At 35.3% G+C, this 27255-nt stretch overlaps 2 protein-coding genes and 1 long non-coding RNA gene across 3 annotated transcripts in view; all 3 read left to right on the top strand.

Moving 5' to 3' along the window:
* LOC110384298 (limbic system-associated membrane protein) overlaps positions 1-21210 on the top strand; it is a 135526-nt gene extending 114316 nt beyond the window's left edge. Inside the window, exons 4-7 of the mRNA XM_064039008.1 lie at positions 6070-6277; positions 9139-9312; positions 11082-11806; positions 21077-21210. Of these exons, the coding sequence (XP_063895078.1) occupies positions 6070-6277; positions 9139-9312; positions 11082-11230 (531 nt within the window). The 3' untranslated portion in view covers positions 11231-11806; positions 21077-21210. The remainder of the gene's footprint in view (positions 1-6069; positions 6278-9138; positions 9313-11081; positions 11807-21076) is intronic.
* On the top strand, positions 11928-14332 carry LOC126054446 (uncharacterized). Its single transcript, XM_049840165.2, has 2 exons — positions 11928-14056; positions 14142-14332. The coding sequence occupies exons 1-2, from the start codon at positions 12177-12179 to the stop codon at positions 14173-14175; spliced, it is 1914 nt and encodes a 637-aa protein (XP_049696122.2). The 5' UTR covers positions 11928-12176; the 3' UTR covers positions 14176-14332.
* Positions 21211-25483: 4273 nt separating the features above from the next.
* LOC135118059 (uncharacterized) lies at positions 25484-27025 on the top strand. Its single transcript, XR_010277335.1, has 3 exons — positions 25484-25627; positions 26112-26162; positions 26894-27025. It is a non-coding gene; the product is annotated as an uncharacterized LOC135118059 (long non-coding RNA).
* Positions 27026-27255: the final 230 nt, after the last annotated feature.

The following is a 27255-nucleotide window of genomic DNA, read 5'->3' as shown; positions in this document are numbered from 1 at the left end:
CATTATCGTATCATTTAGCTTCTAAATTTACATGTTTATATTCGTTTGCAATATATTACCTTGTTTTAAACGACACACAGCGCCATCTACAATCCATCCATCAAGCAAACAATATTTTTGTTTTCCCTCGGGAATATCTATTTGTTCGGGATAAAAAGTACCCTATTATTTAATCCGGACTTCTAACTTTACGTCTGCAAAATTTCAAAGCAATCGGTTCAGTAGTTACGGCGTGAAAGCGGAACAAACAAACAAACTCACTTTCCGATTTATAATATTACTAGCTTTCCGCCCGCGGCTTCGCCCGCGTGGAATTCAGTTCACCCCTCCCGCTGTGGGTTAGCAGCGGTGAGGGAGTGTCAGACTCTTACTGACTAAAATCGTCGTGTTCCGTCCTAGGCCTTTTATATACCAGGGCCGCGGTACCTCTTTCGAACAACCCGCAGCCGCGGCTGGCTCTGGCGCTACTGGGCCCCACTGAGTTCAAAACACCTAACAACCGGTTCACACATGTCTCCGTTTTACTGTTCCGTTTTATCGTGTACGTTTTTTTTTCGTCTATGGCGTATGTAGTTGTATGAGTGACTTCACATATGGCACAGTATTCTGTATACAGTAAAAACGCCATCGACGAAAAAAAAACGTACACGATAAAACGGAACAGTAAAACGGAGACATGTGTGAACCGGCCGTAAGACTAATTCGCGGCAAACCTAAACACCGCGATACAGAAAAGCACAACGCCATCTATCGAGCTATCGGGAAGCTCGCGATTGAACAATGAGCTACAGGTTAAAGCGCGAGATATCATTGCACTTCTTACGTATCTTAAAAAAAACAACGTCACCACGTTTTAAAAAGCTATCATTCCACTTCTTACGTATTTTAAAAACACATCGTTACCACGTTTTAAAAACACCCAGCGCCATCTATCGCATACCTCAGTAATTCGTTGAATTATAGTTATTTCAGGATAAGTAGATGTAAAAAAAAACAGTTAAGACGATAAAACAAATTGTACGTCATCCCTCGGGAATTCCTCATTTTCGAGGATTCATTATCGTATCATTTAGCTTCTAAATTTATATGTTCATATTCGTTTGCAATATATAAGTAGATGTAAAAAAAAACAGTTTAGACGATTAAACAAATTGTACATCATCCCTCGGGAATTCCTCATTTTCGGGGATTCATTATCGTATCATTTAGCTTCTAAATTTACATGTTTTTATTCGTTTGCAATATATTACCTTGTTTTAAACGACACACAGCGCCATCTACAATCCATCCATCAAGCAAACAATATTTTTGTTTTCCCTCGGGAATATCTATTTTTTTCGGGATAAAAAGTACCCTATTATTTAATCCGGACTTCTAACTTTACGTCTGCAAAATTTCAAAGCAATCGGTTCAGTAGTTACGGCGTGAAAGCGGAACAAACAAACAAACAAACAAACTCACTTTCCGATTTATAATATTAGTAAGGATTTATCTTATCAAAATACTAACTTACTACATACCAAATCTAATCTTTTTCATACACACTACATTACCTTCATTCAAATCTCTTTTGTGTCATTAATTGACAGAAAAACGAAGGTACTTTTTATTTTCTTTTTTAGCAAAGATTTTGTTAATGTTGACTAGTTAGTTATAGTAATTAATGGAGAGAGAAAAAAAGTAGTAAAAAAACGAATAGAGCTTTTAATTAAAAGAGAGTAATTAGTCTTAAGAAGCAATTTGTTTGGAAAAATATCATCGCGTTCCAGATAGCCAGCGTTAATTTCAAATTGGCGCTAATTAAAAAGCGTTGAAAACTAAAATGAGATAGTTTAAATATAAATACGCGAATTGGTTTTCAAATTGCTGTTTTATTTTAATCTCAAACATTTATATTTTGTGATTCTTTATTATTTACTAGCCGTTTTCCCGCAGTTACACCCGGGTCCCATGGAGAATGCTGCCCGTACCAGGATAAAGTATAGCCTATATTACTGGGGAAGAGTGTAGCTATCCAACAGTGAAAGAATTTTTTCACAAACAAATAAAAAATGTTGCGTCTGTATTGCATTAGTAAAGACAAAGCTATCCTTTTTCTTTTTAGTCTAGAAAACATCTTGAATAGGTAAACAGACACATAATTTATCTTCATTATAATTTTGTTTAACATTATGACACCAAGACCATGAAACAAACTTAGTAAATTTTAATGACCGAAAAACCAAACATAATTAAAGACCGTCTAAAAATAAAAACAAAAAAACGACTCAGTGTGAGTTGGCCTCGCGCACGAAACGTTCCGTATATTATTTATAAAACAAGTATGTTGTTTGGGAGCCTCCTAAAGTTTTCAGTATTTGATGTTACATCGAGAAAATTCATACATCATCTGTAAAAGAATCAACCGTCTATGACGGTGACAGACGGACGAACAGCGTAGTCAATGGGTTCCGTTTTTCCCTTTGTCTATGGAACCCTAAAAAGATTTAACAAAATTATATTAATTATTCAGAAGATTAATTATAAGTTAAAATATTATTTGTAAAAGATAAAGGCTCTCAGTCGGCTAAAATTAATTTGGAGTATCCATTAATTTTCTAACAAACAAAGTACCGATTTCGACCGAAAATTTGTTAGGCACTAGACATTGTTATATCAATTTTGATAAATAAAAGGGACAGGGTTATTAATTTTATGGCCTTATTGAAAGGAAATATGTATTATTATAGTGGTTTAAAGATTTATTGGCTTAGGGTCCTTACCTAAGCCTTCCCGAAATATAATTAGGTTTATTTTATGGTGAAACGTTTTGTATTTGAGTTCCGATAAAGTGGCTTATTTACACAATAAATCGAATATTTGAGAGACAGATTTCCTTTAGGTACAAAAATCTTGGTTTGGGTTGCTAGACCAAAATCAATACTTCGCTTTGATAGAATTTACCAACTGTTCAATCAAAGTACCAAAAATACAATAAACGCATAATAAAGCGATGTCATCAATTAACACCCTTAGACATAACAAAATCAGAAACAAACGAAAATCAAAAGCAAAGCACTTCACGCACACAAACAACGAAGCAACAGTAAACAAACACCCACACAAACAAACCAAGAACATAGAAGGTACATTAGAAATGAATGTAGTTGATAATGAAAGTGTCATGCATTACGAAGCAGACATTATTATAATAGATAATGTTGTTACTCCAGGATTAATTTCTGAGAAACAACAAATGGAGGCTAATGGTACAGATTATTGTGTTTGCTGCTAATATTTTCCTTTTGTATGTGATTCTGTTGATATAATTTGTTTTGCGAGGGGAGGAATCTCGCCCTTTGATCTGAGGGCACGGCAGTGCCCCAGCCAAGACTCGAGCAAAGCGGGCACGGCCGTACCATCTTTTCTCGAAGCGTTTCGCGGCTATTTCAGCCCCCTGTATCTTCCATGTGAACAAAGCTAAGAGTTAAGGTTTTCGATGACCAAGAGTAAGTATTAGAACAAGCTCAGTCCCAAAATTACAAGAAATTTGAATAAATAGTTTACGAGTTATGAGCGATCAAAGTTACACCATTTTGTCACTGACTCACTCACTGACCGATCATCAAAAGTCTAAGGTACTTCTAGCAAACTTAGAACCTTCAAATTTAGCACCAAGATAGGTTATTGGCTACATATAAAGGGAAAATTATAAAAACCTTAAACTTAATAAAAAAATAGGAAACAAATTTATATTTGCGGTTTTTCAAGAACATTGTGTATGAATTTTGACTGCATTGATAACTTTGTTATTTATTTATGTACAAAATGTTACTATTTGTTTTATTGTTACGTAGTGTGGTATATTGTTATTATGTATTAAATATACATACATATGAATAAAAAAGCTAGGTTAAAATAAAATAAATAATGATAAAATCTTTCATATTAATGCAGTGCGATAAATACTGCATGCTCGCTCGATAGATGGCGTTGTCCTGGTCTAAATCGCGCTACGGTTTTTAGTTAAAAAAAAACAAATAATTTCATGTGATAGCGCTATCTACCTCTGAAATAAATCTCTTTTATTCTAAAAGATATTTGATTAAAAAATTCGACAATTTCGAAATTGTTTAATTTATTAAAAAAAAAATGTTGTTTACGTGCTAGTTTAGGTCTACATATTTAGTTTGTTATATATTTAGTTAGTTGCATGTAAGTTAATTTAATTTGTTATATACTTAGAGAAGAAGGAGACCTACAAAAAATAAATTAGATCCCACCAAAACATTAAATGTAAAAAGCCAATCCTCTACGCAATTCCTCCACCGTAAAAAGTTTTGAGATCGCATAGAAGCCAAGTCCTGTTCAACTTTATTTGTAATAATAAATCAATATTTTGTGACTATATCAATAGTTTTGTTCACATTACAATAATATTGTCTTGGCCATGAGCACAAGTTAATAGTCGCTCCCTGAAATAATGTGTAAATACCATTGAATTGATACATTCTATATGGACATGATTTTACGATTGGACTGATTGGAATTTGAGATCACCATGGACCAAACATGCGCCATAGTAAATGTGCAGTTCATGATTTTGGATGATACTGACTGTCGGTCATTTAGTAACAATTGAAAAAACTAAAAGTATTTAATTCTGTGATATTAAACTTCATGATTGACTTTCACCTGTCCAAGATATGCTGTATTATATTTGTAGTTTATTGTGCTCATGGCCAAGTCAATATTATTGTAAAGTGAACGAAACTATTGATATGGTCACAAAATATTGATTTATTATTACAAATAAAGTTGAACAGGACTTGGCTTCTATGCGATCTCAAAACTTTTTACGGTGGAGGAATTGCGTAGAGGATTGGCTTTTTTTACATTTAATGTTTTTGGTGGGATACTCTTTTCTCGAGTTCTGATTCAGAAATGAGTTTTAGGTTAGCACTAATTATGTCATCTGTCAAAATTAATTGCGTTATGATGAACGAGCGAATATTTTTCAAAGTTGTGACACGTCGTTAAATCTCAGTCTAAGACTATTATAAGTATTTTTAAGGGCACTTTCAATGAACATAAATTAAGTTTTATCTTGACTTAAGGTTTCTAAAATCGCTTAATCGCCAAAAATATTACTTGTAATATTTTTGCTCATATGGCCTACTTGTCTATTTTTGCTGTATAAAGCTTTTAAAATCTGAAAATAATAGCACTTCTAAATCTCAATGAACATGAAAGTAGGGTACAAAAAACTGCTTAAAAGGCTTGGTAAAAACTGTTTCTAAATCCGAGCAGTACTTTTCAAGATTAGCAAGAATATATTGCGGAGAACTGTCGGCTTCTCTGCTATCTAGTATACCTACGAAATATTTGCATGCATATACGAACACATTGCAAGCCAAGTCACTGGGGAGCCTGCATACAACTGCATGCATTTCTGTATCCTGCTCTCATAATAATAGAAGAAAAACAATTCTGGAAACAAAACGTTTGAAAAACTTTGTATTCTCAGTACATTTCGTCAATGTCCGTTGATGTTAATCCCTGTTTAAAATTCAAAGAGCCTGCGGCCCGCTGCAGTCTCGAGTAAATTAAATAGACGACCCGGTGACTTGGCGGGATGAGATGTAAATTCCTCACTGTTGGTACTGTTGCAACTATGGAGAAAGAGCAAAAACTAATTTGCGCATTTTAAAATGCCTTCGCTGGGAGTCGTGGATCGGTGAGGAATGGTTTACATTAATGAAATTGTTGCGGAATGTTATTTCGAACGGTCTTGAATTTTGTATAAATTGCTTTAGAGATAAAATCTACGAAACTTGGTGAAAATCGTTGGCATGTTCTAGAATCAAATCGTATGAAATCGTTCTCGGAGTCGGTTAAAAAAATACAGCCAGCATACATGTAGCAATTTAAAACGGACAGACATATGCATAAATAAAATATTTTGTTGTTATTCCTCTTGGGAAAAAGTGTGATTCTAGATTCTCAATTTTTGCTTTTGATACCCAATGGGAATTTATTTTTGCAGACCTAGGTATATTTTTTTACCAATCTTCTTTAATTTCCTCTCAGGTGGGCTGGCTCCGAGCAGAAGACCAGACAGTCCTATCCCTGAACGACCGAGTTGTGCTAAGTCCACGGTACTCCGTAAACCTGGACACTCCTAGTACTTGGCAGTTGAGGATCAGACCGCTGAGGGCTGAGGACCGCGGCTGCTACATGTGTCAAATCAACACGCAGCCTAGTATGAAGTGGCAGATTGGGTGTATTGATGTTTATGGTGAGTGTGTGTAATTTTTAACCTTATCAATAGTGTTATTATGTACTAATTTAGTCTGTGTTGTGAAAAGGAACAAGACTTATGTGATCAGCTTTTATAAATATTTGATGGTAAAAAAAAACAACAAAAAGTAATTGAATCCCTCGAATTTCAACGACTAACTCAATCTTTCAATATAATTCTATTTAAGTTAGAATTGTTTGCGTATCTAACAAATGATGTAGTAGGTATCAATATCTTTAACAAATAATCCTTTGTTACAAACGATGCTTCTTGTTTCCATCTAAACGTTTACTCAAGAGTTTTAATTAAAAACTCCTAAGTATTTATTATGGTTGGACCCGTAAATTAAAAGAGAAATGGCTCCCCACTCGTACAACGATATTGAAAAGGTGTAGCCGTAAAGAACTTAAATAAATGACACAACAAACTTCTCAAACAGGAGGGAATATATTTTTTAATATAAACTCAGGAACGAACGATTCCTTTAAACGAGTAATAGGTAAGAATAAAAAGAGAGGAAGTCTTAAGCTTATTAAGGATAGGGGACGGATCCGAAGCTTCAAAACATTTCAAAGTACTTACGTAGAACTTACAACAAAACTCAATATCAATGAAACGTCTCGAATGAACGTTGGAAAAGTATTTTCTTCAGAAAAATAAATCACCTTAAGAGAAGTTAACGTTATTTCTCCGCACCATTGGAGGTGGGCGCCAAGTTTTATCGTTCGCAGCTCAAATTAGTTCAGAGGGGGGGTTTATTCTTTTTTTTCAAATCTCAAGTTTTGAAGTATGGATTTCAATATTGAATTTTTTACTATGTCTCCGAGGCGGCGTAACTTTTAGGGGGGTGAAGAATTTAATATGTAATATTGCGACGGTAGTCACGGGGGATTTTCTTTTTCGAATTCCAATTGTGTAAAAGTCTAAATGGAATATTTGGAAGTATGGATCAGGGGGATATTTGATAGGTTTCATTTTAATGAAATTAAGACTTCGGGATTTGTTGGACAGAAAAATGTAGGTCGCGTTACTTTCCAATAACTTTATGAAAATGAACCTTATTTTACGAACAACTGTAGATATAACTACAGTGAATAGTTTGGTTGTTCACCGCAGTCTGGCAACTTCGACATTTGTTGAAAGGTAAAAAGCCTTACTCGGTGAAGCAGGATTGCTAATTGTTCTGATTCAATCTATTAGGAGCCCAAAACAACTTTTGGCCAGACGCCTCAAGTTTCATCGCTTGAAGTGTTCAACCAACTTGATAGCTATCGATTTTGGCTCACTTTTGTAACTCTAGCAACTGTTGCTTGACAAGCGTGGTAGAATTCATCAATTGTTTAAAATGAAATGAAATGAAATCGTTTATTTTGCAAGTTGGACATTACATCACTTTTACACGTCATTTTAAGAACGCTGAGGTCGGCATTTCCTAACTGACTGATCCCTGAGAAGAAACGCCGAAACAAACTCAGGGGTCATAGTCTCTTTTAAAGTCCAAACATGTTATAAATCAAGTAATATCATGTTTTTGTAATTATCTGATTTTATGAAATAATAAAAGTATATAAAAATTATAATGACAAAGACATAACATAAAGCTAAGAAAACATTTAGTTTTAAGACCAAAATTTTAGTTCTCAGAAAAGGTAGCGGTTTGATGTTTTCAAAGAAATTATGTTAACATTTTTATTCGTCTCCTAAGTTGCTAGACTGGAATTGTTTTTATTTTAATTGGGTTTGATTAATATTTTTCTTGATTTCAAACAGGTACCCAAGCCATTAAAATAGTGTTATTACAGTTTTCGTACAAAAAGTCGCTAAAGAAAATTCTATTTAATTTTCTGTCAAGCAGGTTGACCAATAAAAAGCCTATCAAACAAGTCCTACAGAACATCGATATAAACATCTTATATTCAAGATCTCCTCGAAAGTAAATAACAAACTGTTTCGAGTAAACGACCGGTGCAATACACACAGACAGTCATAAGAGTATTTTTATGAGCGCTCCAATGCAGAGTGACTCAGGCAAATCTTTAAATGTGGAAAAATATCCTGCAAAATTGCATGCGACCCGCCTTGCGTTCTCCTCTGTTTTCCGTACATACCTACTGCATTTTGCAGGTGTTATATTTTTATCTAGTTTTGTTTTTCAATGCATTTGAAATACCTATAGATTTACCTACTAAATTTTGAAGCAATATAAAAACGTGTTGATGTTTTCACGTATGTGTTGGTGTATTTTTTCCTTTTATATATGTATTCGATTGAGTCCAGTTAAAAGAATATTTGATTCGGGCAGTTTCCAAATATTTTTGAAATATAATAGTCAAATAAAATATTATTAATTCACAAAATATTTACATTAATAGAAAATAAAATAAACTTATATATATATACAACTTAAAACTAATACAGGGCATCAAAAAATTGCTCCTCATCGCTGTCACTGGGTAATGTACCCAAAAGACTGGCAGCATTGCCACGTTGGATGGCAATAAAATATTAATTTGGAAATAGCGTTTTTCACTTCATTGGTTGATTTTTACTGCTAATTGGAGTTTTTTTTTTAGAAATTGTAAAATGCATTCAATATTAAATATCCCACTAATATAAGATTCCAGGAGGTGGATGCGGGAAGCCGAAAATAGATCTCAGTGGCGTGCACTTGGAGAGGCCTATGTCCAGCAGTGGACTGCGATAGGCTGATGATGATGATGATAAGATTCCAAAATACACATATTACACATGCTTAAATAAAATTATTTACATTTTATTTTTTAGTCCTCTACATATGTTCCATCTATCCATATCTGCTACTTGTGTAGACTTAACCTTATCATTTTCTTTTTCCCTAGTACCACCTGACATCATAAACGAAGAAACATCAGCAGATGTATCAGCCCAGGAGTTGGATAACGTGACCCTCATCTGCAGAGCATCAGGACACCCGCCTCCCAAGATCACGTGGAGGAGAGAGGATCATGAACCTATGTTGCTGAAGAAAGTCGGGAGCAGGGATTTTTATAAAGGTATTTTTGGACAAGGTACCGACTAGTTATAAAATGTGAATTTAGACATTCATTTGGGGATTACAATTATCCTGGTTAAGTCTATACCTGTAGGTGAATAATTGAAACGAAGAACCACTTGTCGTCTTTATTTTTATTTTCTCTTTCAGCTATTTCTGTAATTTAAAATATTGATGCTGCAGAATAATGAAAAGAAGGGCTAAATATTTAGTTCCAAAACATTCTAAAATCTCATTATGCATTAAAATTTGATAGCTGCCCAAAAGGGGATTTATCCAAAAAATACGTCATATGAATTTTTAAGGAGGAAATCTCAAAAGCCAATGGTCCGGAACATTGCATACTTGAAGAGCCTTCAAGTCACCAGAAATGGGAAACAAAAGGAATCATTTGTCACGATACTATTGGAAAAGTTTTTGGAGCGAAAGCCGCTTTGATCACGAAACATTTTCATTTCGAACTTATTTTTAGACTGAAATTCAAAAATTGCTGTGAGATTTTAGTACTTGTAGTTTTGAAATTACTAAACAATTCTAAAAGCAATTTTATGTTTCAGTAATGAGAGTTACGTCCTCTCCAGATTTGGCTCAATATTCATAAGTGCAAAACAATTACTTTTTGGATTCCCAAATGCTAGACACTGGGTTCTTATTGAAAGGGTCTCTATGTATGTAAAAATCTAACAATAAGTTAATTATTGAACAGCTTGATCATCAACTTATGTTTCTTATTCCTCATTAAGTCTACATAATACATTATTTTGTTACTTATCTACAACATCATTAAACCACACAACATTATTCATAAAACCTCATCTTTTATTATTTTCCGATCCCTATCACAGAGTTTATCTCCCTTAATATAAGTAAAACTACTTAATAACATCGCAACCTTTTGCCCTTATATTAATACCGTCTTTTCGGTAACAGTAATCCGGCTGTCAACTATATATTGATTACTTGGGTCCACGAAATTTCCTTATAGTCCGCTATGGGCTTTTGTGAGAAGGTATTCTGGACCGTTATTGAATAGTTGCGGTCAGTATGTTGTGGGACGTTATTAAATACCTATGTTTGTGTGGGTGTTATTTTTAGTATGTTTTTCTTGGTTCATCTTGAATATTGTTGTTGTAGATTGAGTAGTGTTCTGGTTTCAGCTTTTCTTTCTGGGTTTTCATGTAGGTGCCTAGGTATTTTTTTTATGCTCTGAGTGATATCTTTTCTCATCCTCTAGACTTTACTTCATTTTATTTAGTTTTGTAGTGAAAACGAGATAGACAAAGGAACAAAGTTACTTTCACATTAATTATAATATTAGTACTTAATAATAATTTTTAATTATTATTTATTGAAAAGTTTTGTTCATAGGTATTATGTACAAAAAATAATAATAAAACAATTTATACTATGGCACCAAGGTTTAACCTGGTTTATCGAATACAATTAGAATCTCTGCTAAACTATGCTGGCGGTCATTAACGGATGTTCTAATCAATGCGAGGCTTATATCTTGCTATTACAGGATTTAACCACAAATATCCCTGTATAAATTAACGCGCATTCCACGAAATGATATCAAAGCTAGTTGTTGGAGAATAAACCTGTATATCGGATTGTAATGAGACTAAATAACTATACTGACAATGCCGTGTATGTTGCCTGCACTAAAATATGAGTCTTTGCTTGGCCTAGTGGTTATCAGGCGTGACCGAGCATGGGGTCTTTCTGTTCGATTTCTAACGTAACTTTGTTTGTCTTTGTTCTATGTAGTGGAAAGCTTCGTCGGCAGCTCGCTGCCCCTGTGGCGCGTGGACCGGCGGCAGATGGGCGCGTTCCTGTGCATCGCCGCCAACGACGTGCCGCCTGCCGTCAGCAAGCGCATCATACTTAATGTTAACTGTGAGTATATTGTTGTGTAGTGGAGAGCTACGTGGCCAGTGAGCTGCCGCTGTGGCGCGTGGACCGGCGGCAGATGGGCGCGTTCCTGTGCATCGCCGCCAACGACGTGCCGCCTGCCGTCAGCAAGCGCATCATACTTAATGTTAACTGTGAGTATATTGTTGTGTAGTGGAGAGCTACGTGGCCAGTGAGCTGCCGCTGTGGCGCGTGGACCGGCGGCAGATGGGCGCGTTCCTGTGCATCGCCGCCAACGACGTGCCGCCTGCCGTCAGCAAGCGCATCATACTTAATGTTAACTGTGAGTATATTGTTGTGTAGTGGAGAGCTACGTGGCCAGTGAGCTGCCGCTGTGGCGCGTGGACCGGCGGCAGATGGGCGCGTTCCTGTGCATCGCCGCCAACGACGTGCCGCCTGCCGTCAGCAAGCGCATCATACTTAATGTTAACTGTGAGTATATTGTTGTGTAGTGGAGAGCTACGTGGCCAGTGAGCTGCCGCTGTGGCGCGTGGACCGGCGGCAGATGGGCGCGTTCCTGTGCATCGCCGCCAACGACGTGCCGCCTGCCGTCAGCAAGCGCATCATACTTAATGTTAACTGTGAGTATATTGTTGTGTAGTGGAGAGCTACGTGGCCAGTGAGCTGCCGCTGTGGCGCGTGGACCGGCGGCAGATGGGTAATACTGTAATATTTTGAAAATACTTCTTGAAAATAATGTTGTAACATCACTAATTAGTAATACTAATTAGTACGTCACTAATATAATAACTTCCGCTATGATCTGTCATCTGTCTTTTTCCATATCCTTCGTATGGGTCGACTATGTAACTGTGGTACAGTGAATGTGTGTTGTGAAATAAAACTCAAGTAACCCAAGATCAAGGACTTTCATTTATATTACATGGTGTCAGAAGTCAAGAAGAACTCAAGTCAAAAAAGTCGAAGTCTGGAAGACAGTCGGTCGCGAAAATGGACCAGTCGAGTTCCGAGCCATGCGGCGTGGGCGACCATAATGGCGTCCAAGGCCTTAACAGCAAAATAAAATCACTGCAAATTTCGTCAGATTCCACAAATAATAATGCGGAGGCGTGGAAACGCTGGTGGCAGCAGTTGGAGCTGTATCTGTTGGCCACGGGTTTGGATAAGGCACCCGAAAAGCGTAAGATAGCTATCTTGTTGCATCTCATAGGTGAAAAGGGCTTAAATATATTCAATACTTTCAACCTCACCATTGAGAAGACCACGCTTGCCGAAGTCAAGTCCAAATTTCAGAATTTTTTTGAGCCCAGAAGGAACATAACCATGTGCCGTCACATGTTCTTCACCAGAAAGCAACAGAAATCCGAGTCGATCGAAGGATTCCTAGCAGATCTGGAGAACAAAAGCCAAGATTGTGAATTTGGAACACTCAGGGAATCGCTCATCAGGGATATTTTCATTGCAAATCTGCATATGGATTTAGCGCATGTACGTCAGAGACTACTCCAGGAACCTGATCTGACATATCAGAAGATGCGAGAACTGGCAACAACACTGATCGTCGCACAGCAGGATGCTGAAAAAATTGTCAGTAGTTCCAACGTTGAAAAGTCAGAAAATGTCATGCATCTACGTCGGAGGAGCCGTAGTCGAGGGGATCGTCGACAGCGAGCTTCACCAGTCGGTCAGCAGGGTTCTGGCGCAGGGAAGTCTCCCAACCCTGAAAGGCGCTCGAGGACGTGTAGCCGCTGTGGGCAATCTCACCGCTACAAGTGCCCAGCGCAAGGAGTCAAATGCAGGTCATGTAAATCATTTGGTCATTTTGCTAAATATTGCTTCAAAAATAAAAATATCAGTCATTTAGAGTCGTTTAATTCAAGTCATAGTCATAATAATAATCAAGATTATTTTGTTGGAATTTTGAATAGTCATAGCTCCAGTCAAAGTCATAAGTCTAATTGTCATTTAAAGTCATATAACAGTCACTATAAACATGTCAAGTCAGCAAGCACACATTCACTGTACCACTTGTCTCCACCACCACAATTTACACACATACATAGTCAGTCACAGTCAGGGAATGATTCCGGTGATGACATTGGTGTCATTCCTGAGAGATCTCACCGAGACTCATATTGTCAGTCTGAGAAATTAATTCTCAAGTCATATTTCAATGATGATAATGGTGATAATGTCATGTCTGAGAGGTCTGAAAAGTACCTCGGTGATGAAAGCAGTCACCAGTCTGAGAAATTAATTCTCAAGTCATATTTCAAAGATGATAAGGGTGATAATGTCATGTCTGAGAGGTCTGAAAAGTACCTCGGTGATGAAAGCAGTCACCAGTCAGAGAAATCAATTCTCAAGTCATATTGTCATAATTCAAATAAAAGTTGTGATAGTCAAAGTGTGTATCTCAATGATGAGTACAGACACATGTCTGAGGAATCACCTCACACAATCACAACAGTCACATCACCATATCACAGTCAACAAGTCACATCATCATTTAGTCAAGTCAATACAGTCGAGTCAAAACATAAACATAACATTAACAATAGTAAACAGTCTTGGAACATAAATGTTAAAGTAGGTCATTCACAATTTAATTGTATCATTGATTCAGGAGCTGATCTTAACATAATGTCAAAACAAACTTTTGTTTCTTTAAAACGTCAACAAAGTCAAATGTCACTTGTCAAATGTCACATAAATGTCACAGGATTTTGTGGCAAGTCAATACCCATTATGGGAAAAGTCAATATTAAATGCAATTTAATATTAAATAATAACACTGTCAGTGAAAATATAGTATTCATAGTCGCAAATTTAGTATGTCCCAATGTCTTAGGTCTTCCTACTTGTGAAAGGTTAGGAATAATTAAAAGAGTTTTTTCAGTATCTAAACAAAATTTTTGTCAACAAATTCTAACACAATATAATGATGTTTTTCAGGGTCTTGGCTGTCTACCTCCTGTCTGTCACCTGAAACTCAAACCTGATGCAGTACCATGCGTGGATCCTCCCAGGAGAGTACCATTTGCGATGCTTGGAAAGCTACGCGAGGAGTTGGATCGCATGGAGAGCATGCAAGTCATTGAAAAAGTCACTAAGCCTACAGAATGGGTGAATAGCATAGTAATTACGGTCAAAAGTTCAGATTATTACTCTAAATACATAGAGATAGCTTTGTTAAATAAAAATAGTACAGCCAAAAATGTAATTACACATTTAAAGTCTATTTTTGCCCGTCATGGTATACCTCTGTCATTAGTGTCTGACGGTGGACCTCCTTTCCAATCTTTAGAATTCAAGAATTTTTTACATGAATGGGACATAGAACATATTATTACTAGCCCATATCATGCACAGTCAAATGGTCAAGCAGAAAGTTCAGTCAAAATTGTAAAAAATATGTTGAAAAAATGTAAAGAAAATTCGTCTGATCCTTATATAGCCTTATTACAATATAGAAATACACCTAAAAATAATTTACCATCCCCAGCACAACTGTTAATGTCTAGGAATTTAAGAGATAATGTTCCAAAGTCATATAAAAAATTAAAACCAAAGGTTGTAAAATTTAAAGATTACAAAGAATGTGTAAACAAGAATAATGTCAATAAGTCAAAATATTATAATAGAAATTCTAAGCCTTTGTCATTGTTGTATCCTAATGATCATGTCTACTTTAAAAGAAAACCAAATTATAATTGGGAACATGCCATTGTCAAGCAAAGGCTGGCAAATAATAGGTCATATGTCATTGAGGATGTCAATGGAGTTAGGTATAGGAGAAATAGAATTCACTTAAGGCATAAGTACTCTCCTATGCTATCCAACTCGTCGTCGTCGTCGTCATCGTCGCAGGGGAGAGAGGATGGTGACAGTCAGAAGGCTGGACCTCAAGAACTCTCATCTCAATCCTCAAGTAGTCAAATTGTCACACGTTCAGGTCGATTTGTAAAGCCTTCTCGTAGGCTAATAGAAGAAATAGATTAAGTATATAATTGTAATCTAAATTAAGTCATAATTAAGTAAAAACCTTTGTCTATCATAACTATGTATAATAAAGTCAATTTTTGTCAAGTCAGTCCATAGTCTTAAGTCTATTGTTTGTCAAGGGTTAATTTAAACTTAACAGGGGGGATGTTGTAACATCACTAATTAGTAATACTAATTAGTACGTCACTAATATAATAACTTCCGCTATGATCTGTCATCTGTCTTTTTCCATATCCTTCGTATGGGTCGACTATGTAACTGTGGTACAGTGAATGTGTGTTGTGAAATAAAACTCAAGTAACCCAAGATCAAGGACTTTCATTTATATTACAAATAACAAAATCTTTATGAAGATAAATATCACTTTAAACCAATTTTGATTGATTTAGATTCTAATATTTCTTAGTATCAGCTTCAGACTAAAAATCAAACTGCGAAGTCAAACACCAATGTCACTTATAATTGGAAAAATAATATCGTGAAATCACAAAGAAGGTATTCGAGAACATTCTATTTCACTGAATATTATTTAATATTGAATAACAAAGTTGATTATGAGATATAACGAGAAGTTCTTAGCGATTGTCTGTAAATAAGGTAGAATGAAACAAATTGAGCGGCTCTCACCTCTGCTTCCAATACAATTAGACGATTATTCCTCTTGCCTACCTTCGTATAACTAAGCTGGTGGACCAAGTTAAAAGCGGGGAGTGTTACAAAAATTTTAATTTAGAAAATAAATTCTATCCAATTTTAATGCTCATACAAGTGAAGGCTGTAGTTTGCAGACTCTTAAAATATGTAAATACCGGATAGCTTATTTCACAGTGTTTTGGAAAAAAACACCCATTGAGAATGATGTTGATATAAATATAAATAAAAGGGATCTTACCTTATATCACGTGCAGTTTTTCCAGGCTTGGCCATAAAGGAAGTATAGGTAATTCTCTCTCATTGTGGCGTCTGTCATCAAACTGCTCATAACATTACATTTCTTCAACAATTGTCAACAATCGCTTTATTCTTATACCTTGTACCACAACCCCAGTCGTGATAAAGCCGAATTGATCTCTCTCTTGTAAGCCGTCCTCGCGTATAATTGACTCTTCCCTATCATTGGGTTCGGGAGCCTCTCTAAGCTGATATAGAGATCATACACTTGGAATATTTAGTGGTTTCCAGACCTAATTGAGGATTTTAGTTTTTGTTAGTAGTGGAAATTAGTTATTTGGGAAAACATTTGTAAATCTAGTAATTTTAGTAAAATTAAAACACAGACTTTCAGGTGTTAGAAAATTACAAAATGTTATCTTGCAGAATCCAAAAAATATTTGGTTCACTATTTTTCAACCCTTAACGTGTTTTTAGACCAATAACCGAGTTATGATTGCGGGATTTCGAAAGAGTTACCCTGGCCTTGGAACAAGAAGGACTCTAGACTCCATAGGAATGATAGGTTTGTTGTGGCCATTAAAAGTGAAACTAACTTCAGTGGACAGATCAAAAGATTAATAAGTTAAAAATGTAATTATTGATGCATCTGTATTGTTGCAGTGCACTGTACCTAAACGATCTCTCCCGTTGTGGGTGCAAGGTGAGGGAGTGTCAGACTCTTAGTGTACTGTGTCGAAATCAGAGTACCTACCACTTTCTTACCTAGGTACAGGTACCTAGGTACAGGTAGGTAATATGAAATATCTCCTTGTTTACGACAACAGCCGTTGTTTGAAACAACTTGTACTTTACACACTTTTATAGTCTACCGTCCTATTAAGAGGAGAATAAATTTTTAACGACAGCATTTGCTTTGTGATGCGCTGTTATACTGCTTTAACGGGATGTAATTTTCTCATGTAATCGGATAGTTTATTTTGTATGAGTAGTTAGCTGGTTTCTTGGTAAAGGTCATGTTAATCTTAGGCTATACCTATTTTATGACACATTAAATTAAATTTAGTCAAGACGGCGAGTTTCCATATTGGGTGCCAACATAAAAAAAAACTGTCCAGTCAGATTCCAATTTTCCCGACTGAAGCTAAAATACTATCATATAAAAATGCATTTAAAATCCTTTGAATTGCATACGTGGATTTCAGACCAGACCTCTCATTTATTTAGGTATTTTCCTTTAAATCAGTCTCGATTCCCATTAAACTCCAAGTGCTCACTACCCCAATAACACATTGACACCCAAAAAAAATTGATTCCCATTCCCATTCACTCAACTCTTTGAATATCAAAAAGAATATTGACTAAAAATACCGAAAATCGAGCCAGGTTTAATAAAAAATCATCGTTATACCAAACGAAAGGATTTGAACAGCGGTTTGTACGTAAGGCAATGTTAGATAAGGCGGGAACTTATCCCGGATTGTCCCGGGATCGGGAACGAACTCGCTGGTTCGAGAAATTCACTCTACACTCTTGAATGAACGCTAAGATTTCCAATTGTTCTTCAGATTGTCAAGCTTTTATGTACTTTGTTTAAGAGATGTGTTTAGGTAGGTTAAGTGATTCATGTCATTTACTGTATTTTTACCTGAAGACAGAAATATAATCGTTTCACCGTCTCAAAAACTTTCAGTTTTGCGTCTGAAACGACTGAAAGTGCGGTTTTTTAGAGACAGATATATGTAGATTCAAAAGGTAGGCTTCCGCGTATAGGTTATACCCTTCGCTGATTACCCATAAACTTGAAAAAAAGTTCAGCAATTATATGCTTAGATAAATTTTATAAATACTAGTTTATTGAAATACTTACTCGCATGACACGTGTTTCCTAGAAAAATCAACTAGCAGAAAATCTACTTACTCACATTTTTCATACACGTTTATATTCCAAGTATTACTTGCTATAGCTAATACCATCTAATGTGTACCAAGAATGTTAAATGGAAAGTACTGAAATAATCCTCAGTTTACGCTTTTTACATATTTCTTATTAACTTTACTTGATCATAGCTTGACTACTTATTACTTTACAATACACTTAATATTAGGATCTTTGTATTAATGCCATTTTTTTATTAATAAATAGCATTGGCACTCAGAAATTACAATATCCTACACTGTTTCTCATCCATTCGACGTTAATACATAAAAAAGCACTATTTTGCGCTCCCGTAGCCAGTTATACTTCTATTTTTTTGCAAAAACCAGCCCCATAAAGTTAGTTATCCACTGAAATCTATTCCCTCGCTAACATAGCGAATGTTCAGTAAAATTCAAAGATACAATCATAAGCGGTGTTACCACAATAGTTGGCTATTTATTTGTTCGAAGGCACTTTGCATGAATATCGTCACTAACATCCCGTTAACACGTAAACATTTCCTGCAAATAGCCATTTAAGCCGTTTTAAGCCATTTTGTACGGCTATTGTGAATGTAGGTGTAATAGCTTATTTTAAAGTCAATGGTCGCGTTTCAGTTTTAGCGTTAAGCTTATCTTTGTCTTAAATGGTTTGGCATGTAGTGTACTTTGGTTTTTATGAGGATTTACACTAATAAAATAAGTTTTTCTTGGATTTGATTTTATTTAATTACTTTTTCAAACAATTTTATTTGATTTAATGTTATCTTACCTACCTATATTGCTCTAAAATCAATTTTTACATTACATTTACCTATTTAAATATTCATATCAACAGCAGCTCTTAACTACCTATAATCGTCTATACAAAAAAAACAATTCTTAAAGTAAAATACCTACACAAAAAAATATTCAATCAAGTATTTATTTCACAAAAAAATAATCTAAATATCACTTTATCACCCCCTAACTTCATCAATAAAAAACTAAAGTACGATTGCTATACACAATTCAAGTCTAGGCACGTTAGTCCCCGGAGCCGTCCCTTGAGTCAGAAATCACGGTACCCCTTCATTTAGGAGCCTCTCTATTCTTTCGTTCCTAATTGTTTTTAAAACCTTAAAATAAATATATGGAAAATATTATTTCTCTAATAAAAAAAATACAAACACCACTTTGTCATTCCCAAAAAAATATTTATTTATTTAATAGTTTATGTACACAGTTACACACAGAACACAGAGAAAAATAGAACAAATAGTGTGCTAAGGTACAGCTTATTTCATAAAAAATGTCTTCCAGCAGGCCCGTTATGGGAGAGCTAGAATAAAAAGAGATACAGATAGACTGTGTGAAAAGAAAAAAAAACAACTAAACTACGATAGCTGTAAATAATTCAAGTCTAGGCACGTTGGTCCCTTGAGTCAGAAATCACGGTACCCCTTCATTTAGGAGCCTCTCTATTCTTTCGTTCCTAATTGTTTTTCATGCGACTGGAATTTGTATTAGAGATAAGTGAGTAGGCGGAATTAGTGTATGTGATTACAGATTTGCAGAATGTACAGATAAATATAAGTTTGAATTTTTCATTTCGACAAAAATACTTTTAAAAAAGTAAGAATTTTATTTTTCACTATATGTACCTAAATAGCTTTGCTTAGTTTTTAAGATCGAATAATGGCTATGTGAAGTACAAAACATTATTGGGAAGAAAAACTTGTGATCCAGAAATTAAAATACTCTTAAACGATCATAAGTACATGGTGAACCTTAAAAATTAACAAGCAATTTCATTGGCAAGTATGTGTTTAATATAATAATCACATTTAAGACCATATTACTTCAATTATTCTCGTACATAACTACTACTTTACAATACATAGTGCGATGTTCAGAGTTCCCCTGAAACCACCAACAGTACCATTCAGGTAGTATTTCAGCGTATCACTTATACCTATTCCTGAAACTACAGCGATACAGCAGGTATATTCCGAAATATCTTCCTGCTTCAAAATATAGCTTTGTATATGATTATCCTAGATCAGGAGTCGTGAACATTTGTTTCTTGTCGTGAAAATTTATAAAATAAAGAGGTATGCTACTGGGGTCTGATTTTATGGTATATAGTTCATAAGATGCAATAAGTACCTACTTACAGTTGTTATTTTCTATGTATATAGTTATCGTTTTGTTATGTAATTGATAGGTAAGTTCTGGCACACACAACAGCATATCAACCTACAACAATCTGTCAAATTTCACCAATAGATTGTCAACCTTATCACAACAGTGGAAGGTGAATGTTCGATTGGTAAAATTTGACAAATTCAGTAAGGTGGACCTAGCCTAGGTGGACCTGCTGACTTCTTTACCAAACTATATCAATTGCAAGTTACTACATATGTAATTAATTGTATGTACTTGTGTAATTATAATACCTATGGCCTACCAAACCAGGGGTTCAGAACCCCTGTTCTAGATCAAACACTAGGTACGATGAATATTCTAACACACTGGTTCATCGAACCGGGATTATTTGGCATTGATGCCATGTCTTACCTGAGCTGACAGCTAATCTTATTATGCGTACTACTCCAGTTTAAGTGTAATTCTGTTACGAAGATTAGGAGTTAAGCAGGTAATTTTCTGTTAAGTAGACAGTTTGATAGTGTAACTTTTTAATTGTAAGTGATATAGTGAGATTAGAATGGCAATGGCTAATGGCAGTCGCTCCTTGTAAAACATTGGTGCTCAGCTGCGCCCGCTTAGACTGGAAACCGACCCCAACATATTTGAGAGAAGGCTTTAAAAGTAATAAGAGTGCAACCATGAACAATAACATAGTAGAAAGAAGAAATAGGCACATGATCATAAAACTTTTTGTTTAAAAATCTATTAGACTAAACATGAGCACTGCTATGCCAAGTCATCCTAGTAAGATCATTAAAAAAAACTATTAAAAACTACAAGTTTTTTGTACCATGGAAGACTTACGAAACACACAAAAATATTTTATTCCTTTCGAATTTCAGACTTATTCTTCATCCATTAACTTAAAAACTTTCTTCCACCAGTTTCCCCAACCGTGATAGTGCCGAACCAACTATTGGGTGCTCCGCTCGGCACCGATGTGGTGCTCGAGTGTACGGTAGAAGCTTTCCCCAACACCATCAACTACTGGCTCAAGAACCGAGGGGAGATGCTGCTTGACGGGTACGTATATTTTTATTATATACCTATTAGGGTGTCCCAAAAAAATCAAAATCATTTTTTTTAACGCATACCCTCCTATTTTTTTCCTTTTGGTCCAAAACTATTATAAATAAAATTTTATGATGGTAGGACCACGGTAACCCGTGCCGACTTACATTTGTATGTATGTCATACTTGCTCTCTAAGACTAACGCGATCTAACTCGTCGATGTGCTTGTGATTTCTTGTTATTTAGTGATCGAATCATTGTTTTCAAACAGCCAACATGTCACTAGACTTACGCAGTTATAAAAAGGGTATATTTTCAATTAGGGACCTAAAGCATCAAATGACGGGCTCAAAACTTCCGTCTAATGGACAAGTTCTGGCAGTTTCATTGTACAACTAGCGACCCGCTCCGGCTTCGCACGGAATAGCAGTATTTCTCCGCTATTTAATGTTTGTTATTATACATGTAAACCTTCCTCTTTAATCACACTATCTATTAGAGAAAACCGCATGAAAATCGGTTGCGTAGTTTTGAAGAATTAGGTAAGCTTACAACGGGACACGGGGACAGAAAAAGCGACTTTGTTGTATACTATGTACTTAGTGCTATTCGGGAAATTGATTTAATTGTGAATGAAAGCGTAAATCTTACTATTCGCGAATGCATTATCTACTGGGAAAAGGCGCGTATTCCAACAAAATCTTTGCCTAATTGTGTGACGAAACTCGTCACCTTGTATCAAGTTTGGAGGGACAAAAGACACAAGACGTTTTTAAGCAACGCCATCACGACTTTTTAAGCAACTTACATATGTAATTTGTTTGATTTTGATTAATAAGAATAAATCATCATGTCCCGAGCCTTTTCCCACTATATTGGGGTCGGCTTCCAGTCTTGCCGGATTCAGCTGAGTACTAGAGTTTTACAAGGAGCGACTGCCTATCTGACTTATCAACCCAGTTACCCAGCAACCCAATACCCTTTGATAAGACTAGAGTCAGACTTATTGGCTTCTGACTACCCGAAACGACTGTCCAAAATGTTAAATGACAGCCAGGAGAGCAGCCGGCCTACAGTTAGCGCGAGTTACAGAAAGCACGCGCCTCAGAGGAGCAAAGAGGAAATAACTCTTAAAAAACGATTGGATGTATCGTTTTTCAGGGGTTATTTTGTCTTTGGTATTTTTTTTTTTTCAAAAGAAGATCTTAACGGTACGTTGTATGACAAAATCACCTCTAACTTCATTTCAGTAAAAAACGAGTTCTTTGATCGATCGCCTTAAAATTAATGACAGTTTTCTACATGAATGTGTCCTACCTTTTAGTCAAATAATGCTTCGTATCAAGAAGCCAAAGTTTCAGCACTGAGAGTTAGTGAACGATGTGGCCGAAAGATCGGTGAAGTTCATGCAAGACTTTTAATGATTAATCACAGTAGATGAGGAACAAAAACAATTATTGTTAGGTACCGTCCTAGAACATCGGAAAATTTATTCTGACTGTAAAAAAAAAACTACTTTAAAATGAAAATTTTAACAATGAAATTATTTTTCAATGTATATGAGAAGATAAAACATTATTTGGATGTATTCGAGGTTTATTTTTAGTAATAATAATTAAGATCTAAATTTCTCCATAGTAAGTCAGTACAAATTTTCATGTGAAAACTTTGGCATTAAGTCGGCACGGGTTTCCACTGTCTGATCGAGATAATATTTATTATAGGTGATAATGAGGTCAAAACGAAAAAAAATAGAGGGTATGCGTACATTAATTCGAGAAAAAAAAATTCCCCCTTATGTCTTGGGACACCCTAATACCTATATTTTATTCACAGAGTGGTATAATGAAAGTAGGAGAAAAAATCTTTTCTAAATGAGTAAGTCCTCATCATCCTCCGAGCCTTTTACCCAACTATGTTGGGGTCGGGTTCCAGTCTAACTGGATGTAGCTGAGTACCAGTGCTTTACAAGGAGCGACTGCCCTATCTGACCCTAAATGAGTAAGTCCATTTGCCAAAAATATTTTATTACCAAAGTGAAGTCTGAAATCGCCAAACCATCTTGAGAAAACCTAGTCATTAATGTTTATCCTTTGTCTATGAGGTGAGGCCTGTGTCAATTATGAATTTACTGTCAAATACTGATGACTCCACTGAGCCAAAATTAGTGTCCTTTTCCACGGATTTTGGCCACACAGAGGATTTAGACTTCTAGCTACAGCCTGACAAAGGATATGGGCTTATTTATATCCGACTACGGGAAGTAGATCCTTTTGGAACATGGGTGGAACCATGAAGAACAGCTAATATTACAATATTTTGCTCCTACGTCCGCATAATATCACAGCTCATTATTTTTGCTAAACCATTCACAGTAATACAACCTAATACTGATAAAGCAACCATTGTTCTGAAGCTTGAGGGATTAAACAGGCGTGCATGAGATATACGGATTCGATAGATCGATATTATCTCCTATTTGCATTGATTTAGAAGGCTTTGTTACTGTTGGAGCTGAATTATCATTATCAGGTACGTTAAGGGATGTTCAATGCGGTCTTATTTCAATTATCCAATACGCGTATTTTGGAAGGCATGTTAAATTGGTAAGCCCCAATTGTCATTTGAACATCTTTGGCACTTCATGGGTAGTCAAAAGCCAGAATATTTGGGTATTGGATTGCCCAGGCAACAGAGTAGAGGAGGTCAGATAGGCAGTCACTCAATCTGTTTTAAATCGCATACTCTCCAATACGAAACCTTTAAATTTTTTACTAAAATTGCTATATTGCCAAAAGCGTATAGTATTCTCGTCGTATTTCAGCCAATTTTAATACCTGGATGCCGTTAGGACGATTAAAAAAGATATAAATAGTTGGATTTTTTACAGTCTAGGTATATGAATTAAAATGCCAAAATGTTTCCGAAGGTTTTTTTTTGTGCCAGAAATGCTATATTCTCGCGTTCACACTAGGCGATTTTATCATGCGTATTTGCTCAGTTTTTCTAAGCTCGATACATTCCGTTGAACACAAAAACCTGGCGTGTTTTCCCAGGTGTAATTCTTTGAAACGATAGTTAATAAATTATTTGCTGACCCTTTGAAAAACCGAGCGGAAAATCCACCAGTACAATACTTGACAAATAAAACAAATGAAATCTCCTTTAGAATCGTAATATGTAGATGTAGGTACTTGAATGTTCTTTTTATGAAATCCTTTATCAGCTCAATAGTTATGTAGAAAATAGATCCACCCTAGTTTGTGGTGTCTATAGGTACTTATTTATGATAACGAGTAGCCCACTTGATGATACCATATGAACGGCAGTGAGTGACTATGGTGGCCATGAGAGAAGCGTGTATATAAAAGATGATTGGAGATTAAAGTATTATTAAGATAAATCAGTGAATTGACAATTATTAAAATGCGGTGTTTTACGCTTCCCGAGGGTACTGCATACATCATTTAAATATCTAGATTTTAATACATTTGGAATAATATATCCCATGTGGGACCGTTAGGACTGAGAAAAAAATTAAGTTGGGATCGTAAGTACTTTTCAGCTTTATAAACTCCAAATTATGAATTCGAGATAAGTACTCAGAAGTTGTTGAATACGTATTTTTTCGTCTGTTTTCATAGCCCTCTGTTCAAGGGGTTATATTTCCACATCTATTGTATAGACCGCAGTAAAGAGTTCATATTATAGAGATGATTGATACCCTCACTATTGAGGCTGACAATACATCAATGGCTACCATGATACCCCATTGTTGTATGAAAATCACTTGTATCGGTCAAGTGGGACCAATGGATGGGCTTTTTATTAGCATTCTTTTTTTGAATAACAAGGGGTAGAGAGCATTGCTCTTTAATGATTGGTGGACTCGTTAATCTTCATCAAGCCGTTCGTTGGGGTGGTCAATGATTCATGTTTAATTTTCGAATTGTTGTTCCTTTTTTTTTGAAATGGTGGCTTCATTCATAGATAGTGTTATGGTACCTATATGGGTATGTAATGAGGAGGGTTGCAACAAAGAGTGTGTTAAGTATGAATGTAGATGAATGGAGAGGGAGACGAAGACTCAAGAAAAGATGGATGGACTGCCTAATAGATGACATGAATAAGAAGGGATTGAATGTTAATATGACGAGCGAGATACATTTTTGAACTTAGAATTAATTAAAGTAAGAGAGACATAATGGGCGGTCTTATAGCTTAGAGCCATGTCTTTCAGAAAATCTTAAGATATTTTATATTTTTGTCCTCAGGCCAAAGTACGTGATAAGTGAAGAGCGATCATCATACAGGGTGATGATGAAGCTGACCATCAGACACTTTTCAAGAAGTGACATCGGTACTTACAACTGTGTGAGCACCAACTCGCTCGGTAAGAGTGAGGGCACGCTCAGACTTTATGGTAAGTTCAACCTTATTGTTTAGGGAATAAGAACACTACTTAGTTGTAAAGAGAGAGAGAGAGAGAGAGAGCTAAATATTGAATTCAATTTTGAGAAAAAGTCCGGTAGTGTCAGGTGATAGTGTTTAGAACCGATTTTCGTACTGGGTTTTAGTAGCAGTATAAAAACATTATATCCTAAATATAAACATATATTACTCTAAATAGGGTGTATATTGTAAATTTTAAGAAATTTATTCTAACACGAGTTGTTAAAGCTAATTTCAGCCAAGAAGTGGATGAACCTTAGAAATATTATCATTTTCTTGATTTCACATTACATGTAGCAAAAAATGTATAATAAAAATTAACACCACGCACATTATTTCTTCACAAAAATAATACAGCATTAAAGACTTTAACCAATAAAATAAATACAAGAATATTAAAAGAGATACTCATAATTCCCCAAAGAAACTTAATATACGTACATTTTTTTTTTCAGAAATAAAACTATACCCCAGTTCCCAATCGGCTGCTGAAGTTAACATAGGCGGTAAGTAAATAAGATTTAACTCCTCCGGGTATTTGCCGATATGAATAAATATATGCCTAATGTAAGAAAGGAAATTGAAACACGTAGATGTAGGATCATGTCTGGGGAATTGTTTTAGGCTGATTTTTTTACTGGGATATTTTGGGTTGGATTGATTTTCTTTAGTAGATTTTTTTGCCTTTATATTGTTTTATTAAAACGATGCTGTACCTAAGTAACAGTTCTAAGTATACAAAGATTGTCTATACTGTTTTGGATGATTTTCACAAAAATAATTTTATTGGTAGACATCAACTTGATAATATTTGCGTAGCAACTACGCATATAATGGCGATCTCGTAACATTGGCTAAGTCGTAGCCGAATGTTTCTTTTTCTCCTTTGAAACAAAAAAAAATACTAAAAAACAAAAAAGATAAATAAATTAAATTACTTTCAGCCAAGGGGAAAGTCAGTTTTGGGAAGGAATATTGGAAAATCTATACTAATATTATAAAGCTGAAGAGTTTTTGTTTGTTTGAACGCGCTAATCTCAGGAACTACTGGTCCGATTTGAAAAATTCTTTCAGTGTTAGACAGCCCATTTATCAAGGAAGGCTATTTATATATAGGCTATTTTTATCCGGGTTCGTGCAGAGGTTTTCACGGGATGCGGCCGAAACCGCTGGCAGAAGCTAGTCAATAATAAAATTCGTAAATTCTATTGACAATTATATTTTTATTTTTTCTCAGGTCTGACAGAAGGAGCAGTGAAACAAAAAACTGCATTCAATAATTCAGTCAATTTGTTATCAAGGACGGTAAATGTAATAGTGATGTTGTTATTATTAATAATAATTATATATTAGGAGCTTATTGTTGTAATATAACTTAGTGTAAATATGTACATAAGCAGGGCCATTATTGTAAGCGTTATTATTTTAGAATCAAATAATAACATTAATTTTGTAAAAAAATGTTGTTATAATTTTGTCACAACACATTGTCCAATTTTTATTATTTTTCACTTCATAATTCTGCAATATCAAAAAATCACGATGAAGTTTGTGTATCATAAAATCCTATACTCAGAACAGTATTATTTTGTTTCCAAT

Source organism: Helicoverpa armigera, chromosome 17, assembly GCF_030705265.1.
Source record: "Helicoverpa armigera isolate CAAS_96S chromosome 17, ASM3070526v1, whole genome shotgun sequence".
In the NCBI taxonomy this organism is placed as follows: Eukaryota; Metazoa; Arthropoda; class Insecta; order Lepidoptera; family Noctuidae; genus Helicoverpa; species Helicoverpa armigera.
Note: the sequence above shows the minus strand (reverse complement) of the source record. Positions and strands in the feature narration are given on the sequence as shown.

Excerpts from the sequence above, each read along its gene's own strand:
- LOC126054446 (XM_049840165.2), top strand. The coding sequence starts at position 12,177 with ATGGACCAGTCGAGTTCCGAGCCATGCGGCGTGGGCGACCATAATGGC. Across the intron at positions 14,057-14,141 it reads GGTCTTCCTACTTGTGAAAG|GGTCTTGGCTGTCTACCTCC; the intron begins GTTAGGAATAAT and ends GATGTTTTTCAG.